Source organism: Lissotriton helveticus, chromosome 7 (genome assembly GCF_964261635.1).
Source record: "Lissotriton helveticus chromosome 7, aLisHel1.1, whole genome shotgun sequence".
Lineage (NCBI taxonomy): Eukaryota > Metazoa > Chordata > Amphibia > Caudata > Salamandridae > Lissotriton > Lissotriton helveticus.
In genome coordinates this window covers 983,802,748-983,824,536 of record NC_136068.1, presented here as the reverse complement: position 1 = coordinate 983,824,536, position 21,789 = coordinate 983,802,748, and the positions used below count along the sequence as shown (strand labels likewise).

Here is a 21,789-nt window from a genome sequence, read left to right as displayed (position 1 = left end):
AGCTTTAAGTGGGATGAGAAAACTAGGGGGTCTCTTCAAAAGGGTGTTTGATGTAACAAAATGCGTGCCTTAAAACACATAAGCTAAAATTCTGTGCTTAATATAATGTGCCGCCTGACTGGTATTTTTGTTGCTTCTGTCATTGCATCCAGATATATAATACAAGTAACGTTACACTTAGAACAAGTAACGTTACACCTACAACAAGCAAGAACTATTGGCTTTGTCAATGGTTATTAGTTGAATAAAATATAAAAAGCAGCAATCATGGTTGCTGTACTAAAACTATAATCCTTTCCTTTCAACTTCTTTCACCGCCTTCTTTTGGCTAACTGGATTCTCACCTAGCAGCAGCATGGGCGTTTTTGCACTTTCATGTGACAGAATGCCCTGCCCTGGACCGAGGCTGGATGAGGCCACCACATGCTGTGCCAGCCCAGACTGACCCATTGTCATTCTGTATGTGGCATTTAGCCCCACGCAGAATGATAATGGGCGGGGTGGGGCTGCTCTTGTGCTCAGAGGAGTGCGAGGCGCCCCATCAGGGAGCTGAGGCCTTTTGCAGGGGAACAGCTCTGTTCCCTGCAATGCTTAAAAGCCCCAGTGTCAGGCCTCACTCCTGGATGCATTTGTACAGATGGGCTTGCGCAGGGGGGTGCAAGGAGAGGTGCTCCAGGGGGGGCAAGCGCCCCTCCTTGCCCCCCCCCCTGCGGACGCCCATGGGTGAGCTCGCAAGTTCCACTCACCCAGCCTTAGTCCCACTAATCTAACCTTGATCCCCGGGGGATATGTGCAGGAAATGTAATACTGCTGCTTACTGGAGGAATAGGAGTTGATTACGGACCATGCCTGGGAGCGCTTGATCAATGCCGCTGTATCCTCCAGCTTACAGAGTTTTTTTGCAGTGGATGCCGTTAGTTTTTAGAAGACATTGTGAGAGAGATGCTGGACCAATCCTCGGTGAGTGAAAATTCTTTTAGTTTGTCTACAAGCTGGGCCCTGAAGGAGTAGGTTGGGCTGGTGATCTACAGTAAGTGGCAGTAGTCCACTAACCAGGATACCTCATTCATGATTGATGAAAATACCCATCAGTAGCAGTTCCTAGGCGCCCTTTTCATCATGTGGGTTCCTTCGAACCATGAAGGATGGTTGTTTTACTCCAGTATGATTAATTTTTACTGGACCATGACCAATGATAGTCTAGCTGGGTCACAGGGAGCTACTGAGAAGCAGTGCGTGGGGGTGTGGTTAAGTGCAAAAAGTGCAGGATAGTGATGTATAAAATTAGATAAACATGAGGAAAAATTATTTATTACAGACCTCAATGTTTCTAAAGATTAAAAGAGTAGTGCGAAATTGGTAGTTTCAACTAATAGCTACCAACAAGTTTTGGTCGACATGTTTCAGCAGATTTGAGGATCACAAAGGTATGCACTGCATTCCTCAGGACCTGTGTCGCTACTGCTTGTGATGCGTGAGAAATAAAAAAGGAAATTTTTCACCTGGGTTCTATTGAAGAATCATTCTCCCAGCATTTAGTGCAGGAGAGTACCGCCTCACCTCACCTGGCTCACAGCGCAGGTAATTGAAGCACCGCTCTGTCCGTCAGTACTTCCAGCGTCCCTCTGGCTGTATGGGGAGGGACGCCAGAGGGACGCTGGAAGTACTGACGGACAGAGCGGTGCTTCAATTACCTGCGCTGTGAGCCTCAGTTTCCTGTGCTGCTTCTTTTAATGTCCCACGGGCCCTCCTCAGGGAGGCTGGCCTGAAAGGGGGCGCAGTGCTGGCAGTGAATGGTGCTTTGTTAGCTCGTGGATCCCTATTGACATGTTGTCTTACGAAAATCAAGGTGTGAGGTAAAAATTCCATGGTTTGGGCATTGAAAAAATCTTAGAGCATTTCAAGCCAAGGGTTAATTTCCCTGTTGGATCGTCTTTCAGTGATTGAAAAATTGAGATTCCTGTCCTTTGGATTTTTGATGATTCACCTAGGGCGTGCATTTCCAGGGAATTTTAAATTACTAGCGTTGATGATTCACAGAATTGCTCAGGTTGATTTAGGGACATTAGCCTTGAAATGAGAAAGGAATGACAGAATGGGGAAAATGGTCATAGATTGGAATTAGGTTGCATAAACCAAATAGGCATAAGAAAAGCGGGTAGGGCTCACCTATGGGAGAGCTATTTGCTTTGCCACTTTCTTTTAGTGATGTTGTACAGCTGCAAGGCACCTGTGCAGCATGGCTGAAAGTTGGGAAAAAAGCGCTATGACGCAGTCAATGCTGTCCGAGAGGGGCAGTCATCCATTTTCTTAGTATATGATTATTCTCTGCCTTTACGAAAACAATAAAAACGGTTTAATGATCTTACATCCAAGTAGAAGTTTGTCGTGTTGGCCCTGCATGAAGATGGCACCAAAAATGCAATACACAGCTTTGTCTGTATCTTTGTAGCATCCTGAAACCTGTTGGTGTGACCTATGGGCGTGTTTTTTTTTGCTGGAAGGGAAGGTGAACGTAATGAAGAGGGGATGGTGGGTAGACGGGGCAAGCAAAAATAGAGGAGGGGAAAGGGCTGTCCGGACAAGCAACAACGCAAAAGAGGGTTGGGGGACAGGGAAAGCAACAAGGGAGCAAAGGGATGCAAGTAAAAGAAGGAAAAAAAGAACCTTTGACAACAGCTACAGTACTTGGGCCATGTGCCATGGTAGGTGCAAACACACAAGGGGAAAGGGAAGCCAGCACTCGCTGACCAGAAAAGAAAGGAAATGAGAGTGATGATGAAGCCAACCAATGAAAAGTAATGGATGGGCTCTTAGTTCCCTGTATGTAAACAAAATATCATGCAAGCGACAGTGCCTGTGCTGTCTCAGGAGAACCCTAAAGTATAAGGAGTGGAGGAAGAGGGGAATGGAGGGGGCAAACTGTCAAAGAGGTGAAGAAGCCCATCAAAAATACTGAAGGACATAAAAACACTGAGAGGTGCCACCAAACCATTTAGGGTTGTTTGCAGGCAGGGTTTAAGGATGGGGCAGGGATGTGTCTGGCCTTGGGGGAAATTAGTCTTTACCATGTAACCTTTAACACACGTTCTTTACCACAGAGTCTTTACCAAGCAGGTAAATACCACATAAGCATTTATACCTTTAACATGCAGTACTTTAACCACAAAGATATTTTTTTAATGACACACTTCTTATTTTATTTTAAAAAAAGAGTGATTTTAGGGTTTAGCAAAGGGTAGAGGCAAATGGAGGTGAGGGTGACGAGGGTTCAGGTGACAAGAGGTAATGGGAGGTGAGGGTAACTTAAGGGTTGGGGTCGGTAGATGTAAAGAGATGCATTGATGGCTTGAGGGTTCAGGGGTGGATAGAGGTAAATGGAGTTGGGGGTCACCTAAAAGTCTGGGGGGTGTAGAGGTAAAGGGAGGTGACTTGAGAGCTATGAGTTGGGTAGGGGTGAAGGGAGGTGAGGGTGACTTGAGGGTTTGAGGGTGGGGAGGGGTTAGTGGAAGTGAGGGTGACCTGGGGTTTAGGGGTGGGAGAGGTAAAGAGACGTGAGGGAGACTCGAGTGCTCAGGGGCGGGAAGAGGTAAAGTGAGATGAGGGCTCAGGGGTCGGTAGCGGTACGTTTCGTTATTGCTGGTAGTTTGTGTTCAGTCCTTGGAAATATTGGGAAGCCCAAACTTCAACTCTAATGGATTCATTCTGTTTTAAGCAAAAAGCAAAAAAAAAACAAGCACAAGCCCGGAACAGATCAGGACTTGTCTATGATACAGCAGTATGCCAACCAATTTAGTTGGCTTTTTCACTGAAGTACTGGCTTTAACATCAAGAAATGAGAGTGCACATGCATGTGTGGGGCCTCAAAGCTGCTGTCTCTGGCTCGCGTGACTCGAATATACAGAGCTGTAACCAAAATCACCCTAAATCAGTGTGATCCGTCTTGGGCGACTGGCAAAATTAAACCAGCTGCCATCACTGACGAATATAAACAAGCATTGGAAATGCAATAGGTCTCGCAGCATTAGAGTTAGTGCTTTTAGAATTGTTTATGGGTTTTTTTTGTAAATCTTTAGCATTTTTGTTTCCTGTAGCCAATGCTAAAGAATTACAAATAAAAAAAGCCATAAACAATTCTAAAAGCTCTAACTCAAATGCTCCGAGACCTATTGCACTGTGTGAGGGTGAGGGGTTGAGGGTGAGAGAGGGTGAGTGAGAGTGAGGGTGAGTGAGAGTGAGGGTGAGGGAGGGTGGGTGAGGGTGAGTGAGAGTGAGGGTGAGTGAGGGTGAGTGAGAGTGAGGGTGAGTGAGTGAGAGTGAGGGTGAGTGAGGGTGAGTGTGAGTTAGGGTGAGGGGTTGAGGGTGGGTGAGGGGTTGAGGGTGGGTGAGGGGTTGAGGGTGAGTGAGGGTGAGGGGTTGAGGGTGAGTGAGAGTGAGGGTGAGTGAGGGTGGGTGAGGGTACACTTAAAACGCTGCTATGGGCACTCGGGGTTAATACCTAGGAGTACTTTCACAATTATGCAAAAACAACTTGTTAGTAAATTAAATGGTCTGGATTCTGCCAAAGTATGCCTGCATGCTGCGTCCCTGAGATATCCAGATTTTTAGGATCTATCTCTCTTTGTCAAAGTTTTTACAGCATTACAGGCAGATTAACCAAGAAACCAGAGATTACAATTGGTTAAGCTTTATCAAAAGAGACAAATTCAGTGAATCCTTCTGTGGCGGTACCGCCTGTATAGGACATCGGCGATGTTGACATTGGTGGCATCAAAGATATTACTGCCAAGACATCCACTTCTTCATCTTTATTCTGCACAAGGTGCTATTTAAAGCTTGATTCACAAAGATGTTTCTGCAAGTAAGAGGGTTACCCACTCCTGCCTTAGTCCTGAATATACACTAAAAGACACAGTATGCCCATAGGTCGCAGAGTCTTCAGTAAGCTCTGACAGCATGGTCTTGATGTAACTCCTTACATGGTGAATGTTAAAATGTGTATTTTACTATGTGTGGGCAGTTTTACGTGGACTTGTAGAGCTGCACAATGTATATGCACTTTTAATATTAAATGACAATAGAAGGATGAAAAAAGCTACAACCAAATACTGACAAAACGGTGCAATCTAAATTAACGGGATTAGTTCTCCATGTAGAGAGAGTGAGCGGTGAGTAAAATAGTGTTAGCTTCTACTCGAGCATTCTACTGGATCGTCGAAACAGAGAATGATAGGTTAGTTTGAGAAGGTTGTGTTATGTTATGTTATACTGCGTGGCGTGGTACGTCACTCCTTGTTATTCAATGGAGGTCTCCTAGAGCATTGTCACATTTTTCTTGTGCTCTCAGGGCTAATGATACAATGGCTGAGATGCTCACCGTATGGTTGGGTCCTTAATCTCTTCCTTGTTCATTATAATTTTGAGAAGTTTTAAGTAAGCAATCTTTACATATTCATGTATATTAAGTTCGGATATTTCTTCTGAAAGTATTTCATATTTTTGAAAAAACGTCTACTCGATGAAAATCTATGTGGCTGAGCTGCACGGTTTTGATTATACAGAAGAACACAAAGGCAGTTTATGAAGCGTGCCCTCTAATTGGTGTGCTTCTGCTTGCTGGCGGCAGGGAGCCTAGGAGGTGGGAACTGGGTTACAAGAAAAACCCTGCCGACTGCCCATTATCCTGTCTACACAATTCACGGCAATTTTCTTTTCAGCCGCACATTGAAACTGTTTGCAAACAGCTTCTATCTTTAGAACGGGCTGCTCAACATTTGCCAAATTTACTAGTCTGAGGTTTAAGCAAAAGACTGACCGAAAAAAAACACCCACTGATATTTCAGAACAACAAAATGACTATTGAGCATGCTACAATCTATATCAGTCTGTTGTCCGCTCACTATATTTGGCTATGGCAAAATACCCGTTGATGACAGGCACATGAACGGGTAACAACACAAAACAACGACATTCTTCGTGAAAACAGGGCAAAGTTACACTCTGTGATTAAAGGAAATGTAACCGTGTCAATACGGGTAAGTGGCAGAACAAATGGTCGCTAAACACAGGCATACCAGGGATGAGAAGAAGTCGTTCAGAGTGGACCCGCCACCAAACACTGCACGAGGAGCAGCAAAACACAGCCAATGCGTCAGATGCAACTTTAAAAGGGTTTGCAGAAGTTTACGTTCTTTTCTGCACACGGTCAGCCCTTTCGCAAGAACACACACACTGCGCAAGACTCGAAAAAAGAAAAAGAAACTTACATGCGTGTGGTAGCCACAGCCATTCTGTTCTCGCGTCAGTGGTGACCGAGTTTAATGTTTAGACAGTGGGAATTTATGTATTTATAACATAAAGTCTTGAAATTACACCCAGGGCACAAGTGCTAAAACAAGACGGAGGGAAGAGAGGGGAGGGGGAGGAGAAATGCGACACGGCGGGAAGGGGAGGGGGCGGAGCGGGTAAACAAAGACGGACGTGCACGCGCTTTTAAGGTCAATGCGCATGCGCATAAGCTCAATGCGCATGCGCATTGACCTTAAAAGTCACGGGCACTGCAAGGAATCGCCACGATTCCTTGCAGTGTGGATAAAGAGTGGATAAGTCGCAATACTCTCGCTTGCTCGATGCGCATGCGCATCGACAGGCGAGACCTAAAAAAAGAAAATGAAAAAGTAATGGGTGGGCTCTAAGCCTTTTTTAGATGTTTTATAAAACAGATCTTGAAGTGACTGCTGTCTAAGGAGACACCTAAAAAGGTAGAGCCAACGTGTACTAGAATTAGACATAGTAGATTCTTGAAGCAGGGGTGCAGGTGGGTACTGCAGCACCCCTAAAATAAAAATGCTAGAGTTCAGCAGGAGAATGAGCTATTAAGATCCCTTTCAATGTTGTTTTTACCTTGTCACATGTGTTCTGTGTTCAAAGACATAGGTCAGATTTCACCCATGACTTCTGAGCAATGACTGCTTATTCTTTTAACATGTAGAGTGGTGTTTTCTTGTTATGACAGCAAAGTTAGTGGATTTTGTAAAGTGATCTATCTAACAATCTTGCTGGGATACAGGGAGTGTGGAAGTAAAGGCTGTATGTAGGAGGTCCGTTTTTTCCTAGCACACAACATTGTAATACCTGTAAATGAACTGTAAAGATATTTCATAGCATGGCAGTAGTTCGAAAAGCAGAAATGAAGCATTTTGTTTGTAATCCTGAAGTATGACGGAAACAGATGTTGATACTAACAGGAAAAAACAAGACTTTTTACTTGGTGATATGCAGAGGATAAATATTCTTGAAACCCAGTTTCCACATATTATTGCATGTGTGCTGTATGCTGTATAGTTTATCAGTAAAATTGCATGTCTGTGCAAATTTAGTGGACCTTTCAATGGGAAATGTGTTGTGCTCTACCACACCATGCTTTATTACTCTGTGTGACTGTGTGCTCCGAAGTGCACCAGTCGCTATATACCACACCCATACCACTCTCCTATGAATGAGTGTGGTTCATTTGTTACACTTGGTCTTAGTGTGCGTGCATCACCACTGGAACTAGATCATGGCAGAGACATGTATGCTAGAACCATATACTCTTATAAATTGTAGGGATATGCTTCTAGAATGCATATCTCTTCCATGATCTAGCCCTGGTACAGGTTCGCTAAACCTTCATTTGGTTAATGTTTTTTATAAGTAGGGAGGACATATTTGTGAACCTTCATGTTCTCTCACCATCTTTTTCCTGAGTAATGCAGTCACATAATAAGGAAGGACATAGGAGAGGTAAGGCTAAATAAGAAAATGACTCTAAAAGAGTCTTGTTCATAGTTAAGAGAGTGCTTCAGTGGGAAAAGAGTGCACGGAGTCCTGAGAAAACACCACAATGAATAAAAAGTGACTAAATTGGGAAGATATAACAGAAATGACAGGAAGCAGAAGCAGTGACTGACAGAATAGGCAGAACTCACACGATGCCATTCTGTTGTATCCATGAGTCATTTTCGTTTAGGGAACTCTTTTTTTTTTTTAAATGAGTGTTTTATGTTAGTTCATCATAAGTCTTCGTGGTACACACAACTCAATGGCTGTAAATTTAGCTGTGAGCATTGCCTGCTCTCTCCCGTGAATTCAACTGATCAGGGCCTTCTGCACATGGACTCGTGGCTTGCAGGCTGTCGCGGAACTCTTGAGGGCACAGATGATGGAGGACAGCACTGGCAGTTTTTAAAAGCACGGGCCAAGAGGGGTCCCTATCAGACTCTCCATGTGTGCCTTACCCTCAGGATGAACAACATATCTTAACTCTGCAGCAGTGCCAACCTTCACTGCCTCTTATGTAACTTCAAAGAGATTCGTTATAGTTCTTTCACAGTCGCATAATTTCAGAACTAATGCATTTTCAATATCATATAAAACGAAGCCATAATTGTTGCTTATTTATCTTATGCAACAAACAACTATTGGCAAAGCAAATAGACCTAGCTTGTTGTATGTATAATGTTACTTATTATCAGGGCTTTAAGTGGGATTTAAAAACTGGGGGGTCTCTCAAGGGGGGTGTGGCCAATGTAATTAAGGGCATGGCTTATAAACACGTATGATAAAAGTTTGTGCTTAGCATAGGGTGCCCCCCAACTGGTATTTTGTTGTTTCTGTCATTGCATCCAGATTTAGGATACAAGTAACATCATACCTACAACAAGTCAGGGCTATTGGCTTTGTCAACGGTTGTTAGTTGCATAAGATAAATAAGCAGCAACTGTGGCTTGTATATAATATTGAAAAAGATTCCACATAAAGCCCTGGTGACACCACGACAATGTTTGATGCTCCTTAGTTCTGAAAAGAGAAGAGAAATTCTGAGAGAAAATGACTCTCTTTAAAGTATTTCCCTTCCCCTATAACGCTCGAAAAAATTGACCTCCTGTGCCAGGGCACAAAACAGAGCCCGATAAACACCCGTTTCAAGGCCTCCTTGAAAAAACTGCCGGTGCTCAGACCTGGTGGGACCCGGCCCACTTAAAGCCCTCCTTGTTATATCATATATCTGGATGTAACGATAGAAACAGCAAAGTGCCAGTCAGGCACTACACTATGATAAGCACAGATTTTTAACTTAGGTGTTTTAAGCCACACCCTTAGTTACACCGGCCACGCCCCTTTGAGAGACCCCCACCCCAGTTTTTTCATCCCATTTAAAGCCCTGCCTGTGCCCATGTGTATTGGCATGGTGCCCTGTGGAGAGAAGTACCTCTCAACTGGCACAGGCCTGGTCCGGGTTCAGTGAACAGCAGTTCAAACATACACTCACTTAGCTAAGATCAACAATCATACACAACTGCGCAAGTCGTAATCACGAAAGACATACAACTCGCCACACAGTGACACCACAAAGACCTGGCACACAATATGATACCGTAGGCATGTTGCAATCTGCCACCCACTGCGAGCAGAGGCGCCCATAGATGGGCTCAGCGACTCAAGTCGTAGAGATCCATTCTACATAGTGTCATTCGGGGCCAGTCGCACATCATTAACAAATGGAGCCCAAATCCATTCACTCTTTCTGTAGATCTTAATAAACCATGGAGATTGTGTATCTTTGTTTGCTTTTTTAATTTGCTTTTTTTAAAAGAGCTTTTATCTAAGGCGGAGGCCCCAGACTCCCCTGATAACAACGAAACACATATCCAGTTCATTAAGTACTCAAATCTGAAAAACGTATTTGTTCAATTAAGACTCCATAGAGATGCGCAGAACGGCTTGTTCCCAGACCTGGGGCGGCCGCAGCAGAGACGGAGAGAGGGGGCCCTGGGAGGCTGCGGAGCAGGGGCCTGCTTTCACTCAGCACTAAAAGCAGCCCTGGAGAAGTGTCTCACAAGTTTCTCATAGGCACATACATGATTGGTTCTGCACAGAAATAATCCTAGATATTCTGCCAGTCCCAGATCTATTTACATTTGTCACCAGTTTTTCTCCAGTCTTGTGTGCTCCTTTGAAATTCTGAGATTTTCATCACTTTATTTGGGTAATTGTGGTTCCATCTTAGTATCAATATAGTATTATTGGCTCCCAGTACTAATCCCTTGGAACGAGAGAGGCAGAGCCACCATGTTCAGGGACCGGTGTCAAAATAATGTTTAAGGTTTGAGCTCCCACCCTGCTTGCTATCGAAGATGTTGACCCAGGTAAAGCCATCGCATGTCCTTGTGCTCTGTCTGTGTAGGCAGACTAGGTGCCATACAACTGTCACAGTGGCGCACAGGGCTGGACTGGCCGTTGCAGGCACCGAGCATTTCCCCGTTGGGCCGGAAGGTGGGGGCAGGTTTTCGACCGGTGGGCCTGTTTTTGTTACTGGGGACCGGTTTTGCAGCAGTGCTGCGTGGTGCAAAATTGGCCTCTTGTAACAAAAGCACAGTTGAACGTAACTTCCAGGGCCGGTTTGCTATCTCAGTCCGGCCCTGGTGGCGCAACAAAACTTGAGGGGGCCCCCCCTGCAAAGTAAATGGAAGACCCCCAAACTCACCTAGGAGCTCTCAGGCCAGGGTACTGTGCTGAGTGGACCCCTGGAGCTCGCACCACAACCACTGCGGGGCTGCAGGGGCCTGTGTTACGCCACTGAACTGTAGTAACTTAACATGCATGAGTGACCTGTAGCCGCACTGTGGTCTTCCTTCTGTGACCCCATCACACTGGGCAGGGCTGGGTATTTTAAAACTACATTTGTCCCCTTTCTAGGAATGTACTGCAGTAGAGCTCTCGTTGGAGGTGGGTTGTTGAAGGGGTGGGATGCGGTTTCTGGGACTCAGACCCCCTCCCAATGGATATATGTCTGTTTAGGGATGCTGGTGTTTTGTTGTTTCAGAAGGCCTGGACATGCGGCATATTCCAGCATCAACTTCAGAAATGCTAGGTTGTCACCTGGTACCTGTAAGCAGTATGTGGACAGCACAGGTACCAGTGCTGCCCTCAGGCTGAGGCCCAGCCTCAGATTTGAGAGAGAAGAAACGAGGGCTGCCGACAAAGCGTTAGGCTTAAACCAGCATTTACATAAGTCTGGTAGTCCCCTTTCTTCGTGGCAGGGCGAGGGCTGTAATGGAGATACACTACTCTGAGTGGTCATTATAGAGTTAATATTAATATTAGTCATGTATCATTGGATAAATAATGTATTTTAAATAATAAAAAAGGTAAAAGTATGTGTTGGGTCATAATTCTGCCTACGAGTTTGTCGTGTAAGATGTGGTGAAGTGGTACAGCAGGCAGAGGCTTTGGTCAACAGTCCAACCCATCCCATCACAATGCGACTCATGGTACCTGCAACTTACAGAACAGTATGCCGTGGCACAGGAGAAAACGGAGTCGATCACTTGAATGGGTAATCCAACGTCTGAGGCACCAGAGGACACCTCTAGCCCTAATGACAGAGGAATGGCAAAGGTAGCGGTCAGGGTATAAAACACTGACAGGAGTGCAGCAGTCAGATGTGTGCATCAGCCTGACACAGCTATCCCAGTCTGTTGTTTCGTAGATTACTTGGACATGATGATTCTGTGATTATAGAGTTGGCACTTTGAGCCTGATCCACAAAGGTAACTTACATTTTTGCATAAGTTTACACTTTAGAGTAAGCTTACTACTTTTTTGTAGTGACAAATGGTGCTTTAGTAGAAACATACACATTTGCACTAACATCCACTTTTGTAGTAAGCCCAGCACAACATGTGGTCAACCACTGGTACTTCACAGCCTCCCATAAACCATATTGAAGGTAAGGAGGACTTACTGCAAAAATGTAAGTTACTAAAAAAAGTGCAGTTTGTGAATACTGAAAAGTAGCAAACGTACTCAAAAGTGAAAGCTACTACAAAAGTGCAGTTTGTGAATAGCACTTTGTAGTATGTTTTCTAGTACTAATGTAGTACTATAAAACTTACTTTAAAGTACAGTTTGTGAATCAGGCCCACAAAACTGGCACTGCATTCTGTGGACAGGAAGATTCTCTTCCCACAAAGACTTCGAGTTGAAAATAACACTATATTTCAGATAAAGGTATTGTGGTTTAACATCTCAAAAATCTTCAGAGTGGCAAATCTGGTTCCTGATTACAGGTCTTTTTAAGAAGGTTAATATTAGGTTTTCAAAGGAGTTAAGACTTTAAGATTCGAGCGCCTAAAATCCATAGGCATGAGATATTACACAGCGGCGCACCCTTGGTCACCGATGTCCTTCCACAGTGTGAGTGCTAGCGACATCCTCCGGTCACCGGTGAAGACCGGTGTGAAGAACAAATCACAGACTGTAACCTTATTTCTGGGATTCCTTTTGTCCTCCTTGGCACTGTCCATGGCAGAGTCCCTGGAGAAGAGGCATTGTTCTATCCACAGTCATGGCAAGTTAGTGTTCACCAGAGAGGCCCGCCATTACCCCTGGCTCCAGCCTCATACAACCCCATTGCGCATGGGGTGAGTCCGAACCCTGTATATGATCACGGCTGTGGCCGGGCAGAGCAGCAAGGACATCATGATGATGATGGTAGCCAGGATGATGAGAACGATGACCCAAACATCCAGGATGTGCTTGGGGACAGCAGCCGCTGTGGGATCTACAAGGTCGTTCATGCTGGCCCATTAGTTCTCACCGTCTCTGAAACAAAATAAACAGGAAGCGTTACTGAAAGCTTCAACTACCACAAGAAGCTTACTACAGGTCTTCACACCCAGCCCACCTCTCTTGCACGACATTATTTTGAAAATTATATAATTGCACATTTAGATGTTTATGGAAGTTGCTATGCGGGAAACGCACACTCATTCAGCCATGGGTCAGTGGCACCACACTCATTGTCTTGGTAGAGTTAAGGCTGCCACCTCGTCCCATACCTGCGGAGTTTTCACTCAATATCCGGCTGCGACCATGTTACTGCACCTCCTACACCTGCAGCATCCTACCAGCCTTGCAGCAAGGTCTACTGCGTTGTAATGCACAGAATGTACTACCTATTCCATTTAACAATAGTGCTCTTGAACCACAAGGTACTAGTGCCCTTTACAATAAAGTGGTAAAGGGCCAGAGACAACAACAGTAACCATCAACGGAGTTAAAACAGAAACTTTCCAAAGCAGACTAAGGAGAAAGTCTTGGGAGCCCAGGGAAGGGGTTAGGGGGTTGGAGTGGAAATCACAGTGGTTGCTTTTTCGACCCCTGGCAGCCCCTAAATTAGGTCACGGTTGTGGATGTCACTAACCCGAAGATCGGTTCTTTTTTTTAAATTTTTTTATTTATTGATTTAGTTTAAAGCCATATATACCAGAAAATAAACATACCAAGAGATTATATCATATCCCAAACGACATGTTGTGATATACATTTTCAGCATAAATACATAAACATATAAGCAGTAAAAATAATTTTAACATAAAATAAATAGCAGCTAGACAGATTATTTCATTTGATAGCAGGAATAATAGTCACTGGTGATCTAAATAATCTATCAAAGTCTTCCAAATTTTGTACCCTCTGCGCTTTTTCACAGTTGATTTAATGCGATATAAATTAAATTCTAGATAAAAAATATTATAAAACTTTGCTCGCCACATTTCATATGTAGGTGCTTCAGGCTTTAACCACATTGATGATATACAAAGGCGAGCTACAGCCATAGCCATGAATATAATATATCTATTTTCTTGATAACCTGAAAACACTTCATTATCATTTGATAAACCAAAAATAATCATCTCTCTTGATATTTTTACATCGCATTTTGTAATATGTGCTAGTAAAATTTCTATGGATACAAAAAATGGTTTTAATATAGGGCAGTCTGAGAAAATATGCATAATATCTGCTAGATCACATTGACATCTATAGCATTTCCCATTATTACGACTACTCCATTTTGACATTTTAAGTGGTGTATGATAAAGATTAAATAAAGTTTTATAATGTTGTGAATATAAATTGGCAGATAAAATAATTTTATCAGCCATGCATATTGATTCATGAAAAGGTACTTCAGATGTACCTAGTCTTGTACACCATTTTAATTCCTGCAGTTCCAGATCGTCCTGCTGTATATTTAGCAGATAATTATATATAATCCCTATGCGTGTTGGTTTTTTAAGTATTTCCATAAATTCATTATGGCAAAGTGGTACAATATTTGGATGTGTAAAAATAAAATTCCGTATTTGCAGATACTTAAAAAAATCATGTTGAAAAAGACTATATTCATCTTTTAGCTCCTGAAATAAAGCAAATGTGCCATTTTTAACCATATCACCAATGGTTGTTATACCTTTTTCCCGCCATATGCCCATAATACGATCCCTAAATATCGGTGGAAGCAATTCTATAGAATTACATGGAGTATAAAAATTGATGCGTTTTAATGAAATAAGCTTCCGTATAGATCGCCATCCTTTAAATGCAGACATTATACGTTTAAATCTAGTTCTTTTATAGTAGCTTGGTTCTAAAAACCGAAGCAACATTTGTCGAGATTGTGGTCCAAGTAAAAGAGAAAAAATATCTGGGCTTTCAAATGTAGGTGGGGTTCCACCTATTGAAAAATATTTAATGTTTTGCATTAAACATGCCAAATAATATAAAGCAAAATTCGGAACTCCCCAACCCCCACTTAAGATTGGTAATGTCATATATTTGGTTGCTCTCTGCGAGGACTTCCAGCCCCATAGAAAACGATCAGTTATAGACTGCAATTTGCTCAATTGTAATTTGGATATCTCCAATGGTATTGCTCGAAAATAATATAAAACTTTCGGTAAAATAGTCATTTTTAAGACATTACGTCTCCCAACCAATGATAAGTGTAAACATTCAATTTTCTCTAATTGACTTTTAACTGATGTTAATATGTCTGACCAATTTACCATAACTAACTGTTGAGGTAGCAGTCTAATTTTAATGCCTAAATATTTAGCCTCTAGAGTAACTCTACTATCATTGGTACATAATCCTGCTGAGCATATAACTTGTGTTTTCTGGATATTAAGTTTGTACCCTGATACATTGCCAAATTCGCGAGTCAGATTTTCTATTTCAATTAATGCGGATTCCGGGTCAGATGTTATCCCAACATATACAATCCATGGCCTTGCCTGGAGGTAATATACGTGTGTTAGCTTACGCTGACGATATTGCAGTAATAACATCTGACCCGGAACCCGAAGATCGGTTCTGACAAAAAATATATATTTTATGAAAAAGCAAAATGCACCAAAAGTGTAACAAAACTTAGCGCTACCATGTGACCCACAAGAACATCACAGTTTTGGCGCTAAAGGAGTCGGAGTTCTTTTTATGGGGCTGCAAATAGTTTACTGTGAAATGCATCTGAAAAAGTGATTAATACATTCATCCTAATGTTCCTTCCAAGACACGGTGAGGGTAAGACCTCACCCCTCTCATCTTACAGCTTTGCTTTTCACAATTAGTTTGAACACATCTCTGTTTGCACTCTGCACGACTCTGTTTGGATGTGAAAGAGTTACGTCAGCATGAAATTGACTGGCTCGGGCAAGCTGGAATTGTCATTTTCCAAAAAACAAGTGTTAGGCAATGGTTATAATATGACAATGATTGGCAAATCAAATATGTATCACCTTTCGAAGGCATTACCCAACCTTTTGGCTTTGATGGGTTTTGTCAATGCTGTTCGGCATCGGCAAAAAGGATCAAGCATTGCAAATGCAATAGGTCTAGGTAAAAAAGATTAAAATGTCAATAACTCTAACTCCAACAAATCGGAGACCTGTCACATTTGAAATGCTTATATTTTTTTGAGCTGTCAGAAAAGGAGTAGGGTATCCACTTGGCCATGACAAATTAGTTACATGCAAATACTTCCTGATGGACTATAATAAATAATAATTTCTTTATTTTATGTTCAGCGCTTCATACAACAGTATATAATGTTGGTACGCGCAGTAAGTAACAGGTATTTTACTATTATAAAATGTAAAGCACTTCGTTCAACGACTTGAGACAGATTGTCCCAGTAGCTTGTTATGCAAAAGGCGATTAAGACATCAGAAAAAAAAAATAACTAAGAAAAAAAAAATCTTCTTGCGATTCTAAAACGTGGGCAGCTGAAGAGAAATGTTAAAACTTCAAAACAGAAAAGAAAGCAAGACAGCCAGAATCTGGCATAACTTTCGTGCAAGCAAATGAACACAGGCATTTGCAATGCAACAGGTCTTGCATTACTGAAGGTTTGAGCTATCAGCTTGACTAATACTAATGCAACGTCAGTAGCTCAAGCTTTCAGTAATGTGTGAGCTATTGCATTGCAAAGCAATTGCAGCATTCACGCTTTAACTTTAAACATATTAATGTAAAGCGCGAGTGCCGCGATTGTTTCAAATGGAAAGAAATATAAAAAAGTGTTTTTTCTATTTCTTTACTTTTGAAGCAATCGCAGCACGCGCACTTTAGCTTAAGATGTTTAAAGCTTAAGCAAAGTACCGCAATTGTAACAAAAGTAAACAAAACAAAAATGGAGGACGCACACCATTTTTTTTTCTAAATATTTACTTTTGTTACAATGGTGGCGCCTGTACCTTAGATTTAAACATCTTAAGCAAAAGAATGGGTCCCGCAATTGCTTTCAAAGCAAAGAAATAGAAAAATGCACATTTTTCTTTCTATTTCTTTATTTTTGAAGCAATTGCGGCACTCTGGCTTTAGCTTAAGATGTTTAAAGCTGAAGCGCGGGTGCTGCATTGTAAAAAAGTAAATAAACAGAAGAAAAACAAGCATTTGCAATGCAATAGGTCTCGCATTAGGAAAGTTTGATCTATTGGTATTGTATATGACAAATATTTTATTTATGTGTTGGTTTTGAAAATAGCGTAATTAATAGCTTTGTCATTTACAATGCCAATATTTTTAACTTTCGCAAACGTGACACCTATAGCATTTGTAATGCAATATGTGTTGTATTTACATGACTTAGATGCATTAATGTTACAAATAACAATAGCTTTTATTTTTTTTATTAATTAATACTTAAATAAAAGTTATTGTAATTTATAATGGCAATAGCTTACATTTTTGTAAATAACTTTTGGGAAGATTATGTTCATTGTATTTTATTGTGATGAAAATCCAAGAACAGCAGTGAGATATTAACATCTTTTTGTGACATTTGTAAAAAAGCTTGAAACATTGAGAGAACATATTAGAACCAGTTGTTGTTGAATGGTTGCACAGAGTGATGCTGTGGCATTCAGTGGTGCTGAGTGATGATGTGGCCTTCAGTGGTGCTGAGTGATGCTGTGGCCTTCAGTGGTGCTGAGTGATGCTGTGGCCTTCAGTGGTGCTGAGTGATGCAGTGGCGTTCAGTGGTGCTGAATGATGCTGCGGCATTCAGTGGTGCTGTGGTGTTGAGTGGTGCTGAGTGATGCTGTGGCGTTGAGTGATGCTGTGGTATTGAGTGATGCTGTGGCATTGAGTGATGCTGTGGCGTTGAGTCATGCTGTGACGTTGAGTGATGCTGTGACGTTGAGTGATGCTGTGGCGTTGAGGGATGCTGTGCGCTGAGTGGTGCTGTAGCATTGAGTGGTGCTGTGGCGTTGAGGGGTGCTGTGGCATTGAGGGGTGCTGTGGCATTGAGCACTGTGGCATTCAGTGGTGCTGAGTGATTCTGTGGCGCTGAGTGATGCTGTGGCGTTGAGTGGTGCTGTGGCGTTGAGTGGTGCTGTGGTGTTGAGTGGTGCTGTGGTGTTGAGTGGTGCTTTGGCGTTGAGTGGTGCTGTTGCGTTCAGTGGTGCTGTGGCGTTGAGTGGTGCTGTGGCATTGAGTGGTGCTGTGGCGTTGAGTGGTGCTGAGTGATGCTGTGGCGCTGAGTGGTGCTGTGTAAATAAAAGCCTTGCAGATAATGTAGCCCAAGCCTGAATTGCTGTCCAGTTAAGCGGAGCCCATGAGGAATGTGAATGAGTACTACGTAAAGTAAACTACAAATGACATTTCGCAAACAACAATTCGCAAGAATGAATGTTTATGGGCTCTGGTGACACGAGAACATACATTTACACATAAAATGTATGACGAGTTCATTATGGCTGCATATTAAGCTTGCATGCGTCGTAAAACAATGAGGTAACATGAGCAATTGTAGAAGTGCGGCTCGGCCGTGAGGAGACATACAAAGTTGATTAAAAACGAACGTTAGCAAAAAAAGCTTACACAATGCTTGTAAAAGGATTGTGTGAAACGCACAGTAGTTGGATACGAAGCTATAATGAAATGAGACGCCTAATAAAGGTAGGAAAGAGATACGAACTTGTAGTGGGATGGGGGACATTGCAAAGTGGCTTAATAAGAGGACAGCCGCTGCAAACAAATAACGCTAGTTTTGTGAATAGTGATACTACGTACGTTATGGACCCTAAAGTTGTAGTGAAATGTTTGCAAACAAGTACGAAGTAGTAGTTTGTTAAAATATTTGATAAGAGGCTTAGAATGGTGGAGCAGTCATCACGAGAACTCTTGGGAGTGATAGGGATGAAAGCGCTAGCGACAAATGGTGACCTGCAGAGCGCATGAAAAACAATCACTTAAGAGCAGCGCCTTGCTTTGAAGTCTCATGGCGAGTTTTGTGAATAGTGATACTACGTACATAATGGACCCTAAAGTTGTAGTGAAATGTTTGCAAACAAGTACGGAGTAGTAGTTTGTTAAAATATTTTATAAGAGGCTTAGAATGGTGGAGCAGTCATCACGAGAACTCTTGGGAGTGATAGGGATGAAAGCGCTAGCGGCAAATGGTGACCTGCAGAGCGCGTGAAAAACAATCACTTCAGAGCAGCGCATTGCTTTGAAGTCTCATGTCGGGGGGGCGGGGGAGCAGCTTGGGAGGCAAACGAGCATATGGGGATGGGGTGTGAGGTAAAGCGCGCGCCTGGTGAAGCGTCACACTTCAGTAGACAACATGCATTGGAAGGAATCCGCTTTGATCAAGAGTGTTGTTTCCCCTGCAATAGTTCAGAGCTATAAATAGCTCGACCTAAAAAGGCATGAGCTGTGTTTAGTGCCGCAAATAACAAAGGAAAGGCGCTGCCGCAATTATTACAGCTGCGGCATGCCGCGTCAGGTACATAAAGAAAAATATATATATAGCATTGTGGGAGACCGGGTCCTGCCTGATACAGCAGGCAGAAAAAGCTGTTTTCAAAATAGTGATGGGAGGCTATATTTAAAACGTACTGAGTAACAACACATATAAAAGGGGATATCCTCATGGGACGTTACAAGAAGAGAAAAGGCTATACTAAGGAGGGATTACTAAAACTATTGACCAAGGACAAGCCACAATTTACAAAGGACAGTGACAGAAGCCAATTAAAAAGATGGGTGGAAAGTGGGCAGAGCTTCATGTCTATATCCTGAGTACAGAATGTCTTAAAGAGACAGTGTAATTGTTGCCTAGGTGAGACCTAAAATGAAAGACTGTTTACCTATGCAAAACAGCATTGGCAAAAACAACAAGCAATGGCAAAGCCAACAGGTCTCCAGGTATTGGCTTTGGCAATTGGGTGTGGGGCCGGATAACGGGACGGTTAAAAAATCGCTATAGGGCCAGCGCTGTCTGATAAATTTTGCTTTTTTTCTTACCTTCTGTCTGTTGAAAGGGGAGAGAATAAACAGAGACCGGGGGGGTGGGAGTAGGATAAGAAACAGGGACAGGGGCCAGAAGAACAGTGACAAGAGGGCGGGTGGGAGAGGGTGGATAAACAGCATGGCTGAGAAGAAGCGGGCCAGTGGGGGAAGAAGAAAGGGTGGGGAAAAACTAACAAAGCAATATGACGCGGACAGCTTTGCCTGCGCCATATCGCTTTTTTGGGGAAGAAATAGTATGTGAATCACAGCACGAGCACCGAATGGCCAGAGGTGGGACACTAATCAAATGTAATTGCTTGGTCCGTAAACCACAGAAAGAAAAGTATGTGACACACGGCAAGCGCTGACAATTAGAAGGCAGCAATGAAGAGTGACAATGATGCCAGTGGGCGGGTACCAAATCCATTACTGAATACAGTCTTGCAAGCGAGAGTGCATATGCTAGCCCATGCTAACAAAGGCTCGACCTAAAAATGAGGACTTTCTAAACTTAAGTTTACCATTCCAAGATGGCCGATAACAGATAAATTAAAAATATACATAAGTGTATCAAAGATAAACAAACAAACAAATGGCCCCATAGCAAATTGCAGGTACTCGGTCCTCCCAAAAACGTGAATAAAAAAAGTGGAAGAAAGCAATGGGGATGGGCAGTGCAGTACTCAAGAGAGGCTTTCGAAGTGGAGAGGCAGTGGAGCAAGTCAACACTGCCTCTCCACCCACTAGCACAGTATTTCACAGCCCAGCTGCCCAACCCCTCTGTGCAACAGAGGGAACACAAGAACAGGGGGACTGAAAACAAAGTTCGAGGGGTGGAGGAAGCAATGCGATGAGCTTTGAGGGAGCAGGGGAGCAATAAGGAAAGTGTGGTGGGATTTCATGGGGGAAGCAGTTTATGAGAGAGAGCACCGAAATGCATGCACTCTCACGGGGAGCTGAAAAAATAGAAAAAAATGACCTGAATTTAAGCACTAGAATACCAGGATACAAGTCATTCAATTAAACGAATAATAAAGAAAGGAAGTGGCAAACACAAGAATAGAAATGAATACCACTGAATAAGATCCAGCCACATGAGGTTGATGAAAAATACAGCCAATGTATGTACAGGCACAAAGTCCTCTTTAAGTATTGGTAATATCAACAATAGATTTCCAACAACTAACAGCTAAAAGATGTCAGAAGGCGAAACCTAAAAAAAGGAAGGGAAAAACTGCATCCCACTAACATTCTTGGCACAGGATTAGCATTGCGATAAACAAAGCAGAGACTTGCTTCCTCTTTTCCAGTTACAGTTCTCCATTTCAGAACCTCCAGGGCTCTCCTCGCTGAAATGTATAGAGCTCACGGTACTTTGAAGCAACTCCCTCCCCTAATCTGTTACAGCAAATGCAAACCAAGTGTTTCCATAGGGTTTTCACAAGAGCTGCACATCTGGCATGTCACTTCCGCCATTCCCCAATACATGCGATCTTTCACAAACAAAGTCACTCTATCAGAACGAATTTTCAGTATATAAAGTAGTGAATAGACCGTATATGTGCTCAACAAATAACACAATAACCAATTACGTACCTCACAACAGTAAAGACTGACAAAGCACTCACTTTGGCCTCCCAACTATGTTCAGCCCACGGCTATGAACATCAGAGAAGTGTATTGAGGCCTGCCGTCAACCTATGGAGAAGGAAGTGCAGTGGACCTCAAGGAATGGATTCAGCTTTTCCACAATTTCATCGAGATTAGAAACAGAAGGCCTTTAAGAACGCGACCCGCACCAATGAACATCATTTGCAAAGGCACAGCAAAGGTAACATGGGCTCTAAGTCAAGGCAGGCAAATAGGCATGTCTCCTGGTGTGGTAGTAAAAACAAATAGCCATAACTGGGGTATAGTGGACCGCCTATACCCATGGCCCTGGTGCCACTGCACGGGCTGCACCGTGGACTGCTATGCCCCTGGTCATTTAGGTGCTGTCAGTCTCCAAAAACACCAACATGTGTCATTTCCCTCGCAACCCTTATGCCCTTGAGACGCTCTGCTTTAGATGAACCATCTCGTGATTTAGTAGCACTCCTCGATGGCTGGGTAGATTACCTAAATTATATATTTTGCATTGACCTTACCGCATCTTGGCACTGA

General features: G+C 42.9%; 1 protein-coding gene across 4 annotated transcripts in view; it reads right to left on the bottom strand.

The window, feature by feature from the left end:
• Positions 1-9,599: 9,599 nt before the first annotated feature.
• SMIM3 (small integral membrane protein 3) overlaps positions 9,600-21,789 on the bottom strand; it is a 68,640-nt gene continuing 56,450 nt past the window's right edge. For all 4 annotated transcript variants that reach the window (XM_078653608.1, XM_078653611.1, XM_078653610.1 and 1 more), the window contains exon 2: positions 9,600-12,648. In XM_078653608.1, coding sequence (XP_078509734.1) covers positions 12,444-12,623 — 180 coding nt within the window. In that variant the 5' untranslated portion in view covers positions 12,624-12,648 and the 3' untranslated portion in view covers positions 9,600-12,443. The remainder of the gene's footprint in view (positions 12,649-21,789) is intronic.